Source organism: Petromyzon marinus, chromosome 21 (assembly GCF_048934315.1).
Source record: "Petromyzon marinus isolate PM22_M1 ecotype Great Lakes invasive population chromosome 21, UKy_Petmar_22M1.pri1.0, whole genome shotgun sequence".
In the NCBI taxonomy this organism is placed as follows: Eukaryota; Metazoa; Chordata; class Hyperoartia; order Petromyzontiformes; family Petromyzontidae; genus Petromyzon; species Petromyzon marinus.
This window is the reverse complement of record NC_133687.1, coordinates 2,699,656-2,723,020: the sequence shown is the minus strand read 5'-3', so window position 1 is coordinate 2,723,020 and position 23,365 is coordinate 2,699,656. Positions and strand designations below refer to the sequence as shown.

The window sequence follows — 23,365 nt, the reverse complement described above, 5'->3', positions numbered from 1 at the left end:
CTACAACCGGAGATATGGGGGAGCCTATTGGGGTGCCCTCAGTTTGTTTGTAGAAAATTCCATTGCAAGTGAAGTATGTATTTTTAAAGCAGTGTCTTACCAGGGGGGGTACCTCAGTGTTTAGTCCTTGATGAACCAAGTCTTCAACGACATGTCTCGGACCGCATTCGTGAACACAAAGCAGACCTGAAACACGATAGGACCAACACCTCGACCGTAGCAGATCACTGTTATAGTTCAGTAGGTTCACATGACATTGACTTCTCCAAGACAGAGGTTCTTTGAAGCCATCTGGCTACCATGAAAGATTCGTTCATGAGGCATATACAAACACAGAGACAATTTCAACCGAGAAGATGGATTCTGGCTTAGCAATCATTGGAAGGATTTGATAAACCATTTCGAGTCTTGATTGACCACGCTTAAGGTGGTTTTCAGACCGCATCCATTATTTTTCGTCTCCCCCCTCCTCTTTTCCGAACATAGAAGGACTCGTCCATCTGAACAAACTGTCAAATCGCTATCCGTGGTGCTAACGTTAATAAACCGCCACTTTTTCAAATGTTCTTGTTGTGGTTTTCACAACTGATGATGATTGCTTGTGTTGCAGTCGAAACGCCATGATAATTTTATTGTTTTATATATTTTTTTCTTATTATTTTATTGTTTCCCTTCTACATGACTTTACCGAAAGAACCAAGAATATGAATCCCTGCAGTCACGAAAGCTTTAAATCAAAAGTCCATCCCTTGTCTAGCCCATGCCACGCCCATTTAAACCCATCTATCCAGCCAAACAAAAGCTCCTTGGGCATGTGGTGGCTGGGCATGCGGGCTACCTGATCCAGCCAATGGAACCTCGCTTGCCAGAGGAGCTCACTGATGGGACTGCGTCCAGATCTTTCAAGGATTTGTGAGCTCCTCAAACAATCCAGTCAGGTTAAACCCAGAATAAATCATAGGCAGATGAGCCAAAACAATGGCAGAGCCAGTATTTTCAGGGAGGGGGGGCAACCCCTCCAGCAATGAAAAATGATAGGAGTTGTTAGTAAGTAAGGACTTGTCCCTTGCTTTTTATTCAATGTGTGTGCGGCGATGGCGCAGCCATTGATCGCGTGTCTAATTCGAACCGTGGGTGATCGGCATCGCGCTCGCTGAAGGTGAATGCCTTCAGGGAAGTTGTGAACTGTTTACACAACTGCGCACAATTCTGTGAGTCACTTTTAACTGCTTTGCCGCTAGTTATTGACAATTATGGACTCAGACTATTGTCCGATCATCTCATAGAGTCCCTGGCACATAATAATATGCTACAAAGTGGCAGTGGGCGTCGCAAAATTCCGATGTATTAGTAATAAACCCCAATGATCCGATCGAAATGAGGGATTTCGATCGGATAATTGGGGAGCACGTTCCACCCCCCCCCCCCCCCCAACTGGCTCTGCCGGTGAGCCTGGCGAAGATGTTTATTTAGATGGCTCCACTTCTAGCAAGTATAGGGAATGGAGGGTATGACTGTGGCTGAGAAGATCTCGAGCTTTGTATGGAGTGACAGGCAGGTAGTTTCCCACACAGCATTACGCAGCTTATGAAAAGTTGCCGCTCAGCTGATTCGGAGTGAGACCTCAACTGCCAAACCAGAGCTGGTGCTATATTTTTTTGGGGCTGATGTTAAGCTACCATCTCTGAGCAGCACGCTCCTGGTTCAGCAGTAGCATCTCCAACTCCTTTTCAGAGTGGGCAGCAATCACTAGAATGTTTAACACTTAGGCTTTCGCGACCAATATTATTCATAATAAAGGTTTTTGTGTTAGATCGCGTTATTTTGAGTACGACGTTTCGCAGGTAATTACATCCAGCATCATCAGGCAATTCGCCAGAATGGTAAAGCCCTCGCTTGCTCCCGGTTTTAAATAGAGCAGCAGGGTGACATCAGTGAATTATTTGTCTTTTGTCAACGTGATACTTTTTTTGCTGATTGGCCGTGTGGGGTGGTGGAGGGTTACGACACATTTATAAATAACGCGATCTAACCCAAAAACCTTTATTGTGAATCACTAGAATATCTGCATATATAATATGATTGATCTTGACGACACCAGGCATCGATCAGTCTACCATTGTATGTAAATTCCAACGGTACATCCATGGAAAGCTTCTCGAACTACGTGGTCAAAGATCCTAAATAGTGTAGGGGCCGGAGGACATCCCTGTTGCACCCCGAGATAAACAGAAGATGGCTCTGATATCCCACCACGCAACTTTACCCAGCCTGCCCACCATTATGAAGGTCCTTTATAACTCTGACCAGACGGCCTGGCACTCTGTAAGCACGAAGAAATTCTCTACACCTCTCTTGTATGCAAACAAAAACATACTCTGATAATATGGTACTGGCAAAAGAGGTCGAATGATGTAGATGCTCACCCTGAGCTCTCATTACTCTGATAGTGCATTGTCTTTGAGCTGTACACCTTTTGGCGTCCTCCGGTATAACACCGTTTGAGACGAGGCTCAAAAAAATCTGTCTCTGGTGTGGACCAATCAGTTTCAAAGACAATGCATATATTATCAGAATATGCGTTTTATTAGCATTTTGACCACAAGTATTGTGGTTAATGCAGACATGATTCCTTGTAAAAGGTTTCAGTTTGGTGTTTGAACAACTTAACACCATTTTTTTTGCCAGATAAAAGAGGAAAAACCTATTCTCAGGAATCAGAGTCTCTGATTACCCACTTGGGCACTGAATATCAGCATCCTCTACCTCCCCATGCATTGCGACAGATAACACGAGCATGAATCAACACAACTTACACAAGGCATACCGACCAAGCATGCATTGATCTTCTGCCATGTACCACACAGTCTTACACAGCCCAACGCCGTGTTCCCACTCCAGCTCGCTGGACGATGGACAACTCCACAACGGGATCACCATGTTCCCTGCACTACGAGTACTACAACTGTACCGGGCCCAGCCTGTCTGAAGAGGACCGCACCCTCACCCTGGCCATCATCATCTTCTTCATCATAGCCACCATTCTCGGCAACCTCCTCATCATCGTAGCCATCGGCTTCTTCAGGCAGCTGCAGACGCACGCAAACATCCTGGCGCTGTCGCTTGCCGTGTCTGACCTCCTCATCGGCTTGCTCATCATGCCCTTCAGCATGATGCACGCCGTCTACGAGTGTTGGTTCTATGCCTCCTTCTTCTGCCACCTGCACTACTTCCTCGACTACACGCTCACCACCTCCTCCACCATCCACCTGGGCTGCATCGCCTACGACCGCTACGTGGCCATCTGCGATCCACTGCGCTACCCGACGCGGGTCACGGACCGCACCGTGGCCGTGATGCTGGCGCTCTGCTGGCTCGGCGCTGCGATCTTAACCACCCCGACGCTGTTCAGCCTGAGCCCCACGCTGTCTCGGGGCACAATCGAGCGAGGAGGCTGTCCAGACAGCTGCATGTTCACCGTAGACGTGGGGCTGCACTTCGCCTACGGCATGTGCCCCTATTTCCTCGCAATGTTCATCATCCTGCTGATCTACGCCAGGATATACCGCGTGGCTAGGAGGCAAGCACGGAGGGTCACAGCTGGCATGCCCATACATTCGCAGAGGGGCGAGGTGGCCAACGGTGGTAGTTCTGGTGGTAGTGATGGCGATGAAGCGGCCAGGCGCTGGAAATTAACAATGAAACGAGAGCACAACGCTGCCAAGACACTGGGCAGCATCATTGCCTGCTTCATGCTTTCGTGGCTACCCTATGACATCATGGTGATGGTGTTTCCTTTCTACAAGAACACGTCTGCTGTCTACGAGGTCATGTCCTGGATTGGCTACATTAGCTCCACCATCAACCCCATCCTCTACGCGTCCATCAATCGGCCGTTCCGAATAGCGTTCGGTCGGATCTTGTACCTGGATGTGTTCTCCTCGGAGGCCAGGCACCTGGAGCTGTTCCAGCATTAGTCGGTTGGAAGATTCACAGCAGTATGAAAGTTTGCCCTTTGTTTTGTGTGTGTGCAAAGATGTAATTACCTTCTGACACGAACACAGGAAGCAGCAGTGGAATCTATATTCAGAAAGGGCAGCAGACAGGAAGGAAGGGATTGGGGACGATAGTGGGGGACAAGATGCCCAGACTGAAGTCCTTGAAAAAGACAAATATGGCATGGAATAGAGGATTAGGAGCGCCAAGTGGGAAGGGGAGGAGGGGGGGGGGCGGATGAAGGACCGGGCCAAAAATTCGGGAATGATGAGAGGGTGATGATTATAATGAGAAGGTATCGATGAGAGAGAGGAGAAGGAGCGAGCAACAGTGAGCTGCATAGAGGAGGATCAGCATCTCGTTTCACGGGGGGGATGGCCACACAAAAGCCACGTGGTGTACAGAAGGGTTGAGCTGATTGAGGTGTATAGAAGTGATGACGTGCTGCTGTTTCATTGTGTGTTTGCGTCTATCCCCGCGTCTGACTTTGTCTCTCTCGAAGTCCTGTTTGTCGCACAGGGCACCTCGCTCTGCTCAGAAACCTCCCGCGGTAGTTCAGATCGATTTAGAAACACAGAGGTGTGCAAGCAGCACTGCTTTATACACATCAATTTAATGTGAAAATATTAAACTATTTCATTAATATGACACGAAATGGGTCACTATGGAATGTCTTGGTGACAAGATGCACAGTCAAATTATATTTTACATGGAAGACTTTTCAGTAAGCACTCTAGCTTCAAGGACACGAAAACCCTCTGTTTGGTTGTGATATGTGGATGACACATTGGTGGTCTGGCCAGACGGTAAAGATACACAATTATTTTTTCAATCATATCAACTCGCAAAACCTTTCTATCCTTTCTATCCAGTTCACCATGTAAGTTGAAGTTTATAAGACTCCCATTTCTGGATATTCTTCTCGGGCACGGCCGAAATGGTAAAATAACACAGCGTTTACCTAATTAAAACGCACACTGATGACTATCTGAATGCAGTCACGCCATCACCCCACGCAGAAATAATCTCTCATCAAGATGCTCATACATCGAGCTAAACAAGTGTCAGATGGTGAAAGTCTGAGGAGTGAGATTAAACATGCCAATGAACTGCAATTGAAGGGTTACAATTATGCAAAAATCAACAGTGCACTGAATGGCAAAACCAAAATTAAATAGCACCAGTGTTGAATTTGATTAAGCAATTACAACTATTAAAATACCGTACATTGTGGGAATAACTGATGAACTAGCCAGATTTTTGGAGAAAAACAATAAACATCTGAGTGAGATTTGGCACGGTACATAAAATACAAAAACAAATATCTAGTACTGAATAAGTATTACCAAACCAATAAGTAGAGAAAATATTGAAAATGAAAGAAGTAAAAATGGATATAACTATATTCTTAGCTCTTTCGGTAAAGTCACGTTGAAGGGAAACAATAAAATAATAAAATATATATAAAATTTTTTAAAATTATCATGACGTTTCGACCATAACAGAAACAGTCATCATCAGGTGTGAAAACCAACGGTAAGAAATATTTGAAAGAAGTGGCGGTCCGTATTTATTTATTTATTTTTTAACGGTGTTTGTATTAAAAAAAAACGTTAGCACCACGGGCAGCGATTTGGCAGTTTGTTTAGAAGGACGAGTCCATCTATCTTCTGAAAAGAGGAGGGGGGAGACGAAAAATGAATGTATGCTGTCTGAAAGCCACCGTAAGCATGAACAATCAATTAAATTAAAACCTGAAATGGTTGATCAAATCTTCCAATGATTGCTAAGCCAGAATCCATCTTCTCGGTTGAAATTGTCTCTGTGCTTGCATATGTGGATAGCCTCATGAACGAATCTCTCATGGTAGCCAGATGGCTTACAAAGAACCTCTGTCTTGGAGAAGTCAATGTCATGTCAGCCTACTGAATTATAACAATGATCTGCCATGGCCGAGGTGTTGGTCCTACCGTGTTTCAGGTCTGCTTTGTGTTCACGAATGCGGTCCGAGACATGGCGTTTGGTTTCTCCAATGTAAATACTACCACAGAGGCAACTTAGTTTGTAGACACCAGGGTACTGTATGTCCGGAATCACATCTTTTACAGACGGAACCAGATCACGGATTTTATGTAATGTGTTGAAACGGACCTGGATCTTGTGTTTATTCAAGATTTTGTAGATCTTTTTTGTGATCCCCGCAATGTAGGGTAATGTGAAGGTTTTGAAAGGCTCCTCAAGAGGGTCCTTCTTCATGGTTTGAGTGATAGCTTTGCGGATGGTATAGTTGGAGTAACCATTAGCCTTAAGAGCTTGGTGTTCGTGCTTGAGTTCACTGCCTATGTGCCCCTGGTCGGATATGCATTGGGCTCTATGCTACAGAGTCTTGATGAGAGAATTCTTCTGTGATGGATGGTGGTGGGAATACGGTTTCAGATAAGCATCCGTATGGGTAGCTTTCCTGTAGACAGAGTGGCTCATTGAACCATCAGGTCTTTTTTTTATTAGGACATCCAAAAAAGATAGCTTGCCATCTTTTTCGACTTCCATGGTAAATCTGATGGCTGGGTGTATGGAATTTATGTGGTTGAAGAATTGGTCTAGAGCAGGCCGGCCATGTGGCCAGATGACAAAAGTGTCATCCACGTACCTCTTCCATAAGGTTGGGCGCAGAGTGGCAGTCTGGATGGCGTCAGTCTCAAATTTCTCCATGAAAATGTTAGCTATAACCGGAGATAGGGGGGAACCCATTGGGGTGCCCTCAGTTTGTTTGTAGAAAGTTCCATTTCAAATGAAGTATGTATTGGTTAAGCAGTGTCTCACCAGGGGGGTACCTCAGTGTTTAGTCCTTGATGAACCAAGTCTTCAAAGATAGCGATGGTGTCAGGTACAGAAACTTTGGTGAATAAGGAAACTACATCAAAACTGACAAGCAGGTCGTCTGGGGACAGGGAAATACCCTTGATTGTCGATACCAGGTGAGTCGAATTTTGTACCACTGAGGTGTTTTTTCCAGTGAAAGGACGCAGGATTTCAGCCAAAAAACGAGCCTTTATAAGACCTCCTTTGCCAGTAACAAGATATAGGAATAGGTTTTACCCTTTTAACTGGCACAAAAACTGACACCTTTATTCAAGGCATCATGTTTGCAATAACCACAACACAAACATTCAAAATGCAAACAAAAAAGACAACTCTGATAATAATATGCACTGTCCTTGAATTTGATTGGTCCACACCCGAGACGGATTTTTTTAGAGCCTAGTCTCCATTGGTGGAGACTAATGGAGACTAGGCTCTAACAAAAGCCGTCTCGGGTGTGGACCAATCAAATTCAAGGACAGTGCATATCATTATCAGAGTTGTCTTTTTTGTTTGCATGTTGAATGCTTGTGTTGTGGTTATTGCAAACATGATGCCTTGAATAAAGGTGTCAGTTTTTGTACCAATTAAAAGGGTTAAACCTATTCCTATAAAAACGAGCCAGTTTGTAGGTGGGGGAGTTGATAGTAGAGACGATGGGACGAAGGGGTGTATCTACTTTATGTATTTTTGTTAAGCCGTATAATCTTGGTGGCCTGGCAGCAGAAGGTTTCAACGAAAACTGTTTAGATTGATCAATTAATGCGGTTGAATCAGAAATTATTTTGTTGGTTTGTGTGACGAGGCTGTTGGTGGGATCTCTTTTTATTTTTGTTTAGCTACCATCATCGAGTAATTCTTTAATTTTGTTGTTACATTCTATTTTATCCATGATGACAGTAGCATTGCCCTTGTCAGCTGAGAGGACTACAATGTCATCCCTCTTTTTTAATTTATATAATCCAAAACGCTCATCTTTGCTGAGGTTGCTAGCTGGCATCTTAGCGTTTTTGAGGGTTGCAGCGATTTCAGATCTTGCTACGTCTGCAGCGATGTGACCCAGGCCCCTGAGAGCAACGTCTACTTGGGCAATTATATCATTAACTGGTATGTGTTTAGGTGTGACTCCAAAGTTTAGACCTTTAGCTAAAACGGATTACAGACCATCAGAAATAGAACTGTTACTGCGATTAATTACAACTTTGTTAACGTCTAGCTTTTTGGTGTGTGGGTCCGGTCTTTTGTTGAAGAGGAGGTTAAATTTGGAAATCAGGTTGTCCTTACATTTGGTCGACATAGTAGCAGCTGAAGAGGCAGTCATATTGTCTACATGTTCCCAATACGATGTGGACATTGTTGCCGTCAATGATAAGTGTGATTTGTAGAGTGTCTTGTCTAACTGATCTAGTTCGGTGCATATAAGTCTGATTTTCTCTGAGATAAGAGCTAAGCTAGTTTTGAAAAGAATTCGTTTCGCATTAGAAGAAGTTACAGCAGCAGAGGTCAGTGTAAATGTGATTGGTATTACCCCAGAGTCGCGGCATCTCTTCAGAAAGGTGAGAGACTCGATCAGCTGAGCCTTCTTATCCCGGAGTTTGTTGAAGGATCTTAAAGTTATGTGGAAACCCTCCCCGTAGAGGCGGTTAAATTTTGATTTAAAGCTGTCATGACTGCAGTAATTCATATTCTTAGCTCTTTCGGTAAAGTCACGTTGAAGGGAAACAATAAAATAAATAAATATATAAAACAATAAAAATTATCACGACGTTTCGACCATAACACAAACGGTCATCATCAGGTGTGAAAACCAGCGGCAAGAAACATTTGAAAGAAGTGTCGGTTTGTGTTTATTTATTTATTTTAAAACGGTGTTTGCATTTATTTATTTTAAAAAAACGTTAGCACCACGGGCAGCGATTTGGCAGTTTGTTTAGAAGTACGAGTCCATCTATGTTCTGAAAAGAGGAGGGGGGAGACGAAAAATGAATGTATGCTGTCTGAAAGCCGCCGTAAGCGTGAACAATCAATTAAGACCTGAAATGGTTTATCAAATCCTTCCAATGATTGCTAAGCCAGAATCCATCTTCTCGGTTGAAATTGTCTCTGTGCTTGTATATGTGGATAGCCTCATGAACGAATCTCTCATGGTAGCCAGATGGCTTACAAAGAACCTCTGTCTCGGAGAAGTCAATGTCATGTGAGCCTACTGAATAACAACAATGATCTGCCACGGCCGAGGTGTTGGTCCTACCGTGTTTCAGGTCTGCTTTGTGTTCACGAATGCGGTCCGAGACATGGCGTTTGGTTTCTCCAATGTAAATACTACCACAGAGGCAACTTAGTTTGTAGACACCAGGGTACTGTATGTCCGGAATCACATCTTTTACAGACGGAACCAGATCACAAATTTTATGTAATGTGTTGAAACAGACCTGGATCTTGTGTTTATTCAAGATTTTGGAGATTTTTTTTGTGATCGCCGCAATGTAGGGTAAAGTGAAGGTTTTGAAAGGCTCCTCAAGAGGGTCCTTCTTCATGGTTTGAGTGATAGCTTTGCGGATTGTATAGTCGAAGTAACCATTATCCTTAAGAGCTTGGTGTACGTGCTTGAGTTCACAGCCTATGTGTTCCTGGTCGGATATGCATTGGGCTCTATGCTACAGAGTCTTGATGAGAGAATTCTTCTGTGATGGATGGTGGTGGGAATACGGTTTCAGATAAGCATCCGTATGGGTAGCTTTCCTGTAGACAGAGTGGCTCATTGAACCATCAGGTCTCTTTTTTATTATGGATGTAACTGTTCTGATAGCTACAGGCTTAGTGCTGCTTGTAAGCGTATTGTCAATACACTGTTTAACTGGATGCTTACACAGGTCCCCACACTTTGATGGTGACTAACTATGAGAGCAGCCAATTACAGGTATTGCCATTTTTGTTACCCAGACACGGCAGGATGTACATACGTAATCTATGTTGATTAACTATGAATAACCAAACCAATAACAGATATCCCCGCCCCCCCTCTAGTCCTTGCACCTCATTGGCTCACATATGACATCACATCTATTTCTCCTCTGAAGACCGAAACAGGAAGAGGATTTCTCCACAACTCTGGCTGTCACATGATGAGGCTGGTTCTTATTCACGGCCAAACGTCATACTAGAATTGTAAATGTTGTGGGTTAACTCTCCAACACACAAGTGTGCTGAAGTAGTAAAGTATTGGCATGTTTCGTTTACGTGACAAACCTTACTAATTGGCTGTGTCTGGTGGGTTTAACGACGCATTTATATTTATGCAATGTAACCCAAAAAAATACTTTTCTAATATGGAAAAACGGTATTGTTCAAGAAAAAATTAAGTTGAGGCAGGAATGGAACATCACAACTTAAAAGGGAATGAGAGGGAATGTGAGGCCACATGGGCCCCGTTATAGCGGAACCTGGCATGAATACCCAGAAAAAGGGGTGTTAGGGCGAAGGGATGGACTCTGGATACTATACCACTGTCGTCACCACATGGTAACCACTGATCCTGGAAGAAATCAAGAATGACAAACTTGGACATTGCGTTCATGTGATTTTATTTTTGAGTCTGTTTGCTTAGATGATTCCTGCCACCTTTCCTTTTCTTCGATAAACTTCCCATCCCCGTTAAACATCCCCCCCCCCACTGGCTCCGCCCACTGGCAGAGCCAGTAGGCAGCAATCGAAATCCCTAATTTCGATCGAATCATTGAGGTTTATTAGTAATAAATCGGCATTTTGCGACCCCCACTGCCACTGTGTAGCATATTATTACGTGCCAGGGACTCTATGAGATGATAGGACAATAGTCTGAGTATGAATAGCCAGACAAATGGGGGCTTGGGAGAAGGGATGTCTTTACATTATGCGACCTCCTTTGCCAGTAACAAGATATAGTAATAGGTTTTACCCTTTTTACTGGCACAAAAACTGACACCTTTATTCAAGGCATCATGATTGCAATAACCACAACACAAGCAGTCAAAATGCAAACAAAAGAGACAACTCTGATAATAATATGCACTGTCCTTGAATTTGATTGGTCCACACCCGAGATGGCTTTTCTTAGAGCCTAGTCTCGACTGGTGATGGACCAGATGACGCCAAAAGACGTACAGCTCAAAGACAATGCACTATCAAAGTAATGAGGGCTCAGGGTGAGCATCTACATCATTAGACCTCCTTTGCCAGTATGGCTCCCGAAACATTTTGTTGAAAGACGAAAAAAAAGGCTTTTCATTGACAAGTTGCTGACCCCTTTATATGGGTCTCTGTATCCATCTTTGAATCTATAACTGTGAGCCTCTATGTATCTCTGTGGATCTCTATGTATATCTATGGGTCTCTATGTATTTCTATGGGTTACTGCGCGGACTGTTATTAAAATGCTGCACGCAATGAGGATATCTCAAAGCCTTGTAACATTTCGATTCTGTACGCATTTTAGTTTCACTTTATTTCGCCACCTAGCATTGGGGGTCAGGGGGTACGTCTGACCTCGGTTGGCAGTGCCGTGCCTCTGCTGGACATGGCTCGGCTCCGGCTCCAGGATGACTCCGGCTCCAGGCTCACTCTGGCTCCAGGCTCACTCCGGCTCTAGGCTCACTCCGGCTCCAGGCTCACTCCGGCTCCAGGCTAACACCGGCTCCAGGCTGACTCCGGCTCCAGGCTGACACCGGCGCCAGGCTGACCCTGGCTCCAGGCTGACACCGGCTCTGGGCTGACACCGGCTCCGAGCTGACTCCGACTCCAGGCTGATTTGAGCTCAAAGCTTCCTCTGGTTCCGGCTCCAGACTGACTCCAGGCCCAGGCTGACTCTGGCTCCAGACTGACTGCGCCTCCAAGCTGACTCTGACTCCGGCTCCAGGAATATTGCGGCTCCAAGCTGACTCCGGCTCCAGGCTGACTCCAGCTCCGAGCTGACTCTCACTCTGGCTCCAGGAAGATTCCGACTCCAAGCTGACTCCGGCTCCAGGCTGTCTCCGATTCAGCTCCAGGCTGACTACGGCTCCAGGCTGACTCCATCTTCAGGCTGACTCCGGCACCAGGCTGACTCCAGCTCGAGACTGACCCCTGCTCTATTTCTGGAGCTGCTCCAGAAGAGCTTCACACTGCGGTTAAGTTAACCCAGCTCCAACTCCGGAGCCACACAAAACCTACAAAATAGTTGCGTATTTATTGACAGTAATGTCATCATTCTATTTAAGCATTTTTAAATGTACAAATATTTAATCATATCAATATATTGTGGAATATCTGCACCAATAAACATTACAAAATCCAAGCCTATATTTTATCCAGTACATCTCAATGCAGTCAATATTGGTTGGAGTACATGGTGTTGCCAGGATACTTTTCAAACAACTGGGGAACAAAGGGGACAAGTTCAGGGAGTAGGAGGAGGGGGCAGGTGTTTAGTCACATCACAACGAGCCCTGTGCTATGTGACATCACAGCCTGACATGTTGCATCATATATCCGTTCTGTGCTTTGTGACATCATTGTTCTTCATGTGATGTGACATCGCGGTTGCGTAGACGTGTGGACTACTTATTACCATTTGAAACAATCTTCTACCAGACTTTTTGCTGGACAAAAGAACAAAGGCCTGCTGCACAACGTTGGGTGACAAAAACAACCACACAGGAATCTATGCCAAGCACATGTACCCGACGCGTCCCGGTTCATTGGGAGGGGGGGGGGAGACAGACAATCTGGGGTGGGGGAGGAATAAATTGTCTCATTTAGATGGAAAATGCATGCTGGTAGTGTATGAGAAAGCAAAAGGGAAAAGGGGAGGGGTATGTGTTTAACATACGGGTGGAGTCCTCGGATTGTATGGCAGAGGAAGTGAGGGTGGAAGAGAAGTAGAGGGTAGGCCGAGGGTTGCCCGAAAATCAGAAAACACAAATGCGGCCGGTGCTCGATGACACTTCCCCGACAATAGGCCGAGTATCACTCCTATCGGGGCCCGGAGGGGTCTGATATCTCCTTCCAGTGGTCCTCGTCCACTGGCCTTCTCATCTGGTTCACTCATTGCAAGCCCTGCATCAGGCGAGCCCATGTGGCATCAAATGCCTCCTTCCGCTTGAGCTTGCGCTCCATGCTCACATGTACCAGGAGCATGTTGTACCACCGTTTCCAGGTGGGAGGTTCAATATCTCTCTAGTTCAGGAGAATGGTATTTTTGGTTATGTGAAAAATCGGGAGCAGTGCACCCTGACGATTTGATACCTTTTCAGGCATCAGATGCCACAGTGGCTCCTCTATCGATGTGGAAAGGTTTGTGTCGCACAATTTGCTGAAAGAATCGTGACATCACGGTAATGTTTCTGAATGTCTGGGCAAGACCAGAAAGCAAGGGAATAGGTTTGTGTTGTGCTGGGTGGGGGGGGGGCATCTACGGCAGTCCGGTGAGACCTTCATAAATGTCGCCCTGTTTTTATTAGCCAAGTATGCTCCAAGTATACATTTAAACTGGATGAGCTGAAGTGAGAGCTGCTATTGGACCGTATTTAGGGGCTCGCCAGATTCATGCCCAGGTATGCTAAGCGATGCCCTGCTGCACAAACCTATTCCAGAGTTTCCTGGTTACCGGTCTGGTGCTAAAACCCCCTCTCACTGGAGCCGGTAGGCTTCTAACAGTCTGTAATTGTCCCTGGGTGCCTCCAGCCAATCAATTATGGGGTGAGGAGGCGCCCCTAGGTTTTTGTCAGGTTCCTTTGATATGGCATCTCTAATCTGGAGGTAGCTGAAGAATTCGGAGTGGGGGATCTTATGCCGATAAGAGATCGTTAACTCTATTCAGACGAGCCGCCTTCAAGATTCTCCATCTAATGACCTCACCCCCTCCACATTTAGCAATGTGGAGGGGGTGCTCCCCATGTTTACAACATGCCAGCGTTGGTGTGACTGTCCACAGCGGTTGTAGTCCGCGTGGCCTATTCTTGCTTGTGGTTATTACGAACCCCTCAATGGAACATATCTTGTCTGATTCTTCCTCCCAGCTCTTGGCAATCCCCTATTTGATTGGGTGGAGTGAGCCTTTAACGTTATACCTTAAGTTTATTCAGGAAGGAGAGGGTACATTGCCTTTTGATTGGGTAGTTTAAGCCATTAATGTTGAGGGAGACTATGTTCAGCCTGACTACGAAGGGGGGTTCAGACACGGCATCCTGAGGCCAGTTGAGAGGGACCGACGGTATGGTGCTAAGCATAACCCTCAAGGGCGGATTTCTGAACATTAGGGGGGAGCTGGGATTCGGTTGACGAACATTACCGCAGGGAAAGGGTGGGGACTTGGTAGGGGTAAAGAAACAAAAAGCAACAAACATGGGGTCCCTCCCAAAGTAAAATATAACCCCATGGGCTCATCACAGAGCCCTGATCCGAAAATGGGCTACGACTTCCCATGTGGCCATGCTTAGGACCGGACCTCATTTATTAACAGAATACTGTTGAGCCATAAATTTGACACTGCAGTTGATGTCCGATGTAGGCAGGGCCGGCACCCCAAAGGGAGTGGGGAGGGACCAGCGGTGGCCTGGTAATTTAGATGCATATGACGGGGGCTAAGGGTCGTGTGTTAGTGACGGGGTAATAATGTTCACATTGCTTGTATGTCGCTCTATACCTCTCTCTCTCTTCCTCTCTTAACGTTAGCACCGCCCACCCCCTTATGCCTCGGACAGAGGTTTTTCATCCCTATCACTCCAAGCTGGAGGCCTAATGTCCGAGGTTCAATATGGTAATTAGGGGCAGTCCCGGTGAGAGCTATGAATGTTACCGTGCCCTGGGCTGTGGGGGTGGTTGCTTCCGCCTGGAGAAATTCAAAAGGTGATTGGCAGTAAACGGACGTGTAGGTAGGCGGGGAGGAGTGAGCGGGAGAGTCAGGGTCAATTCATGGCCTTGGTGATCCCGTACGACCTCTCCCCCGTCAGCCAATCAGGGGACTAGGGCCCATAGGGATGGGAAGCAGGAAGGGGATGGGGGAGGCAGAGCTTGACTGAGGCTGGAAGAGAGCAGGCGGTCGCGGTTCCACTGGAACCCGGTCCCACGATCTCCGTGCGCCGTACGAGCCAGGCCCGGCTTCTCCTGAGCAGCCGATCCCGCCAAATCTGACCCGAGGTATGCAATAAAAAAAGTGAAACCATTCTCGGCGTCTCGGCTGTATATTGTGGTGAGTGCGTGGTGGGGCGATCACGTGGTGGGGCGATAACGTGGCGGTTACGCTACAGCAGCTGCTACAGCAACTTTTACAGCAGCAGCTACAAGTATATATATTTTTTTCTTTTCCGCTTGTGTGTTAATCTGTGTTTACCCCGGATTTTTTAGAGATGGCAATTATCTTGATGTGTATCCTACTGCTGTCCCTCCCGGCCATATCTAGTGCCACACTCAACTCTACAAACAGCTACCCTCGTTACTTTGCGTCCATACTTGTTGCTCGATTTGCCACTACACCTGGAAATGAAACAGCTCATAGACACTTCTACACTCCATCTTTGTATTCTTTTAAACCCTATCTTTGTCCCATTACTTCACCAGCACTCCTTCCAAACTTCATTCTGCTCTTAAAAATAACACCATCTGCGAGCTGCTGCTATTCGTCCAAGGTTCGCCGCTCTTCATCCTTTCACAGAAAATACTTGTGCAAACTATTAATTCTACTTTTCTTATTTCTGGGTGTATTGAGCTTCATCCTGGCCCAAATGTAAAGAACTCGTATAATTCTGCAGATTTTTCTGGCAGAAAAGGTGTTGGTGTTCTACATGTAAACATCAGAGGGCTTGTGACTAAATTAAGTCAACTAAAACTAGAAGTGGCAAATCTTGACCCGGACATTTTTGGCCCAACAGAAACATTTCTCATTCCTGCCGTCAATGACTTGCAGATTACGATTGACAACTACAACCTTTTTCGGCTTGACCGAGGATCTAAAGGAGGTGGAATTGCCATCTATGTTCGTAATACTATTGCATGTTCACCAGCTCACTCCTTGTTAAAAAAATGTTGCTTTGAAGGTTTAGCTCTCAGAATAACTCTCCCAAATAATCAACAGATATTGGTAGTGTGCTGCTGTAGACCGCTTAGTGGGAAGGATGTTGAAGCTGCATCTGCACTGAGAGAGCTTTTTGGGGGCCGCCCAAAAGGTGAAATAGTTTTAGTGGGTGATCTAAATTGGAATTGGCTAAACCCGCCGGCGGTGGCCACAAATTTTACAGATAAATCTAACCTGTTTCAATGAATAAATGTCCCCACAAGACCAAACCTAAAAAATCCGGGACAGTCAACTCTGCTTGACGTCCTATTGACAAATGCCCCTTCCAATTTCGCACTGACTGCTGTTCCTGGAAATAACCTTAGTGATCACTCCTTCATTTTTGGGGTGAGATCATAAGCCAGACCCAAATCCCCCTCTAAAATTGTTGAGAAGCACTCTTTGAGGCACTTCAACACTCAGGCATTTACTAATGATGTGCTTCACTCGGATATTGACAAGGTCTGTGATATCCCCAACCTGACTACGGCTTGGGAGACTTTCAGGTATACGTTTCTCCAAATTCTTAACAAACATGCTCCGTTGGTTAGATTTAAAACTAAAGGCAACCGCCCACCATGGTATGATCCTTTGATTACAAAGCTCATGAAAACTAGGGACAAGGCTTGGGCATGTGCTCAGAAAAGCAATTTGGTCAATGACTGGCTAGAGTACAGGATTTTAAGGAATAGATGCTTAAAAAAATACGGCATGCAAAAAATGCCTACTTTTCCTCCATTCTCCTGGAATCACATGGAAATGCCAGGATTTTCTGGAAAACAATCTAATGTATCGAAAAGGCATCCAAAACAGACAATCTGCCCGTTGAGCTAAACCGAAATGGGGAATATTTTTCAGATTCCAAAAAAATGGTTGACAACTTTAACCTTCATTTTTCTGAAGCTGGAAATATTTTTGATAATGTATTGGGAGTCACCCCTGCTCATGCAAATTCCTACACCCCTGTCCAAACATTTAACGAATTTAGTTTCCAGCCAATCCACGAAAGTAACGTTCTGAAACAGCTGTCCTACCTCAAAGGGTCCTCCTCTACTGGAGCAGATAGTTTTCCCGTCTTTGCTCTACTAACTGTTGGTCACCTAATATACAAACCTATAGCCCATATTTTCAACCTGTCCATCAAAGAAGCATCAGTTCCTCTAGAATGGAAACATTCATATGTCCGTCCACTTCACAAAGGGGGCCCTAAAGATGATCCCAATAACTATCGACCTATCTCAATTTTGTCCCAATTGATGAAAATGTTTGAAAAAATTTGGAACTACCAAATTACCAGTTTTCTGTCCACCAACAATCTACTTCATCTAAAACAATCTGGGTTCCGAATAAAATACAGCACCACATCTGCTCCATTAGACTCTCTTAATCAAATTTACAGTAGCTTGATAATAAGCAGGTACTGTGCCTGTCTTTTTCTTGACCTGTCCAAAGCTTTTGATACAGTAGACCACAACACCCTGCTTGGTAAACTAAGTTGCCTCGGTTTTTCCAAAAACACAACAAAATGGTTAAAAAATTACCTCTTTTCTTGCACCCAAACTGTATTCACAGATGGTTGGAGGTCAAACAGTGTTAAGATAACCAAAGGGGTTCCACAGGGTTCCATCCTCGGCCCCCTTTTGTTCTCTCTTTATGTCAATGACTTGGGCACTGACCTGGACATTCCAGGGTAAATCTTTTTGCAGATGACGTGATACTGATTACTGCTGACCGCTCTCTGGATGATTGCTAATCTCCAGGGTGATTTTAACAAACTACAACATCAGCTAGTTGCTCTTAAACTAGTCCTAAATACCTCCAAAACCAAGGTGCTATGCTTCTCACCGGGACTAATATATTTGTCTGAGCCCGAGTCTGAGGGAGCAGGGAGAGAAGGGGTAGATACCGGGGGTGGGTGCGGGGAAAAAGGCGAAGCAGGCATAGAGTGGGGATTATGGCCTCTCATATATAAGGAAATATTGCACCAACGTATGTTATCCGAGCGCGCGTGTGGAGGGGATTCCAGGGAGTGGACCGGGTAGGGTAGGGTGTCCAGAGGGGGTGAGGTCCACTGTAAAAAGTATAGGTAAAGTGGCTAGCGCCAGGGGAGGTCAAGGGGACCACCCTCACCAGCTACACTGTACATTGGGGGGGGGGTGGGGGCGACGGCCCCCCATCCTCCCTCGCCGATCACCTCCCCCCACACATCGCCACATGCAGCTCGTCGTGACATCGTGGCGCTCAGGAGAGCAGGTGCGGAAAATGGCGAGAGGAAGAGAGAGTGGAGAGTGAGAGACGGGGAGCGAGGGCTGGTGTGGGAAGGGACCCTCCCCGCCTAGCATCCCCTCCGATCCGCGCCGTAGCCGGCCGACCCGACGCATCGCCATCCCTATCCCGCGCCTCCCCGCAAGTCATTCATACCGCAGGTAACATCTTCCGTCTGGCCAAGGAGATGTCGCGGCATTCCCACAATTGCGCCACGTGCTCCACCACGTGGAGACTCCGCCTTGGTGTGCGGGGTGGGGGGGGCGCTCGTCCCGACACGGGATCGCTGCTGGGTTTCTGCTCATTCGGGGCCTGGCGTCGGCTGCCCATCCAATGAGTGCAAGGGAGGTGGGACATGAGGGGGCGTGGGGGCGGAGCCGTGTGGGGGGAGGGGGGCAAGTTGTTCAGGAACGCGTCAAACATATTCCTCTACCTAGGTATTGTTTTAAGCGGGATTTAACTGATCGGTGTATACAAGTGTGGACCTCTATTTGAGTCCACTTGTAGGGGAGCGGGGCTATGTCCGTGGTTAGCACGACAAATAGGGAGAAGGGACCAGTGGGAGGGTGGGAATGCGGTGTTTGGGCAGCAGCAACTGGGCCTAAATAACTTCCCTGCCTCCCGTCTGACTCGCGTTGAACAGGCACGGAGGTAATCGTGCCGTGGGTAGCCAGCAGGAACTGCTCTCCACTGTGCCTAGAGTCGGGTCTCCTCTCCTTTCGGACCCTACAGAATTCCATGTATCTCCTCACACTCCATCGCCTCTCTCCAGGGGGTAGCGGGCAACAATCAACGAAGCGGCTTAAGCACGAAGCGGCTTAAGCACGTGGATATCTATTGCAGCCGAAACTTTTTGAATGCGTGATATTGATTCTACACGTGGAGGGAAAGACCGCGGGACAGCCGAGAAAAATTTACACGACCACGGCGAGAGAGACACGCAAGCTCCAAACGACGTCCATGATAAATTACCAACAAAAAACCTACACCAAACAACAACAAGCACATTCCAGGGCACCCTATCTCTCCTCCCAAACATCAACAAATCCCGTAATGTAATAATAAGGTTTTTCCCCTTTTTTTCTGGCAACAAAACTGAAACCTTTTTACGAGGATTCATGTCTGCATTAACCACAATACCTGCAGTCAAAATGCAAACAAAAAACATACTATGATAATATATGCATTGTCCTTGAAACTGGTCCACACCAAGGGACGGCTTTCTTTTGAGCCACGACCCAATTTTATTGTTTTATATATTTTATTATCTTATTGTTTTCCTTCAACGTGACTTTACCGAAAGAGCTAAGATTAAGTATTTTTGTGTTTGAATTTTGACTGCAGGTATTCTGGTTAATGCAGACATGAATCCTTGTAAAAAAAGGTTTCAGTTTTGTTGCCAGAAAAAAAGGGGAAAAACCCTATTATTATTATATTTTGGTACTGGAAAAGGAGGTCCAATGATGTAGATGCTCACCCCGAGCCCTCATTACTTTGATAGTACATTGTCTTTGAGCTGCACGCCTTTTGGCGTCATCTGGTCGAGCCCCAATTAGGTCGAGGCTCAAAAGAAAGCCGTCCCTTGGTGTGGACCAATCAGTTTCAAGGACAATGCATATATTATCATAGTATGTTTTTTGTTTGAATTTTGACTGTAGGTATTGTGGTTAATGCAGACATGAATCTTTGTAAAAAGGTTTCAGTTTTGTTGCCAGAAAAAAAGGGGAAAAACCCTATTATTACATTTTGGTAATGACGAAGGAGGTCTAAATCCCGTAATATCTAGTTTAATTTTAACAAACCGAGTTTTCCCTCAATATATCCCCGAGACGCTGGTCCGTGTGAATCAGTTGGCTTAATTGGATTGGTCCTCCGAGACTATTAAGCGATTCGCTAGGGCTTGCCATGGGTCCTATTTATATCGCCGTGTTTCAGGCTTTATAAATATTGAAGCATCGCTCATCGCGGAGTGGCGACTGAGCGAGATGTTCAGGTGGGTGGCTGGCTCTCTGGGTGGCATGCGTTTTGAACACACGAGTTATCATCTTCATTAGCCATGGTTAATCCACTGCTGGATGACGGCCTCATCGCCACCTCTCAATAATTTTGAGATGAGTTAATCCGTCCAGCACCTGCACTTGAGGTGATTTTATCGCTCCATCTCTCGAGGTGGACGTGAATTTCTCTCTTGCGCGTTCTCTCCATTGGCTGCCACTCCGTTATTATGACCAGGTCGCTTCTGAAAATAAGCTATATAGCTCGGTGGGCCTTACATGCCTTCTAGCCATGACGCATCCTGCCCAAGGCTCACTCACTGGTCTTAATAGTTTGATTGATGGCGTTAACCTGCAGGGGGTCATCTCATCCACGTTCTCCTCTCTCTCGCTCTCAGTGTAATTTTAAAACGTATTAGAAACGTAAATATATACATGAATCGGCACAATCGGTCACTTTTCAGTATGGAACTCAGTTATTCAACAGCACTCAAACGCATTGTCACTTTCCTCGATGTCATCAGTGTATCCCTGTACAGCAGGGGTCACCAAACTTTTTTCACAGTGGGCCGGATAACTGAAAGAATGACGAGCGCGGGCTGCATAATCATTCTGTTCCATACTTGCAAGCCAGAACGAAAGCTCGGGGAAAAAAGAAGGGTGAAGAAAACGGGATCTGAAAATGAAAAAGACATTGAATTGTTTCCTATTGAAACACAAGAAAAGCTGACGATTCAGGGGTCACTGGTGAAGCTACGGCTCACCAAAGGTACATACGAAGTTTATAGGTACCTTTGGTAATAGTACATATCACATAATAAGGTTTACAAAATATATAAATAGGGCGGGCCTAAATAAACAGCCTAGAGACCAGCTCGATTAACACCTTGAGCGGGGAATTTTTCTGAGCTGGGGATAATATTTTCGTAATGACACGAGGCTTCTATGGCATTGTTATTCTATGTTTGTTACTTTATGACCTCTAATCACACTTGTAGTTCACTTATCTATCACTGTCAAACAAATAAATCCTTGTTACATACCTATAAAACGGATGACAGGCAAAAAGAAGTAAATATTTCTGGACCGTCGGACCTGTGTTGACAGCCGGAAAATCTGGGGGCGGGAAAGATGCGTGTTTGTGTGTGTTGCCATGGAAACCATGGTAACGTGTTGCCATGGTTTCCATGGTTTCCATGGCAACGTCTGAGCATAGGCGGAGCTACCACGAGCCGGGGAAGGACTTGGGATGGCGCGAAATAAGCAAACATTACAATAAACAAGAAAATCTAGATACAATAATTGAAAATTGAAAATAGTAAATTTAAGGCACATAGCAGTCAGGAGGTCTGCACACGCGTGAAGATCTCCTGGTATTCTAAACATAATATTTAAATTTGAATTGTATCACAACGTCTCGTGTTCCATACGTTTTATCAACCAAATTCAAGTACCGACGGCGGGCCTGATGGACTGACGTCGCGGGCCGGATCCGGCCCGTGGCCGTAGTTTGGTGACCCCTGCTGTACAGTAATACCCCGGTTTACATCAGGGATGCGTTCCAGAAACGTACAATGAACATCGAGACCACATAAATCAAAGCGATATACAGGGTAGGTGGAGGCGAAGCCAGAGGCGACGGATACTAGAAAGGACGGATGATGCTGTCAGCGATGTAAGTGTGGGTTGGGGCGACGCAAATCAAGTTGTGGTATTAATAAAGTGACGACGTATTTGCGAAATGATGTATAAGGGTGGGACTTAAATCAGGGCATTACTATATATACTCCGATGTGTTTTCCAGTTGCTTATGCGCCTACACTGAACGAGAATGTAGATTTGCTGACATTGACTTGGCACCTGTTAGTGTGGCAACGAAAATCTCAACTAAAATCCCAACAATAGGCAAAGATGCATGCATTGCATGCAGCGAATTACACTGAGAGACACACAGACAGAAACACCGACATTTCAAAATGCGTAAAAACAATCTTTCGTTGCATATTCATGTTTCACAAATGTTACATCCTAACAAATGGTTTAAAATCTATTTCGCGAGCTCCTATTTAGGTACCTATATATGCATAGGGACATGCATTTGCAATTACATACTCTTCGGGATGTTAGTGAGCATGGATTAAGGTATACCTATGTACACAGGCATACACATAACCAAAAGATATAGAGCCATACAATATTGCACCAAGTGCTGTGAGTATCTATTAAGGCACACAAAGACAAAGACCCCCATGTAGCCATAACAGACTTCTGGGGCAAATGCCGTTCGCGAGCACCTATAATAATAATTATGACATTTATGACGCGCCAGATTGTGCAGACAAGTCAACAACTCAGGTAAGGAGCCAAGCACAGGGCTGCTCGAAAGCCTGACCAAACAGATGTTATTTTTTTTAAGTTAGAGTGCATTTGATGTTGCGCATGTACATAGGGACAGAGTCCCACACCGAAAAGGTGATAGTAGAGAACTGACGTGAGGCTGTGACAATACGAGATCTTGATGTCCGAAGTAGATTTTGAGTGAGACTTTGGTAGGGTTCTATCATGTGCTTCATTGCAAGGCCAGAGTAATGAGGCGATATATGGTGGGGTGAAAGCGACGACAAAGACAGGCAATGTATCATGTGTCCAGCTGGCGTAGGGGAACCAATGAAGAGTACGGAGAGTGATGGCTGAGTCGAGTCGAGTCGTAGACGATGGACACCGAGGACGACACGAGCAAAGTTCTGTAGCCGTTGCAATTTTATGATGACTTGGAGAGAATGGCGTTACAGTAGTCGAGGCATGGGCGAGACCCTGGCTATACTGCAGGCGAGCGTGTTGGCAATATCGAGGGTAATGAGTGTACGTTGGTGACGAAGAGCCTCGAGATGATGGTTGCAAGTTTTGATGATGTAATTGACGTGAATTTCCAGAGACAAGGTGGAAGAATCTAGAGTGACACCAAGGAATTCGAAGTGGTCAGTAAAAGGGAATGGTGGTACCGGCAATCGTGATGTTACGGGGAAGAGAGGGTGGCAGCCGTTGTCGTGTGCCAATGAGTATGGCTTCAGATTTTGCCTAATTTAAAGAAAGATCACGCGACCAGAACCAGTGCTGCTAGACTGTTGTGCACTCAGTGAGATTTTCAATTCCTTGAGCATTAGTGGGGATTACTGATGTG

General features: G+C 45.6%; 1 protein-coding gene across 1 annotated transcript; it reads left to right on the top strand.

Annotated features, from left to right (window-relative positions):
* Positions 1–2,912: 2,912 nt before the first annotated feature.
* On the top strand, positions 2,913–3,977 carry LOC116944524 (trace amine-associated receptor 365). The gene has a single exon (XM_032958179.2). The coding sequence runs from the start codon at positions 2,913–2,915 to the stop codon at positions 3,975–3,977; it is 1,065 nt and encodes a 354-aa protein (XP_032814070.2).
* The last annotated feature ends 19,388 nt before the right edge of the window (positions 3,978–23,365 follow it).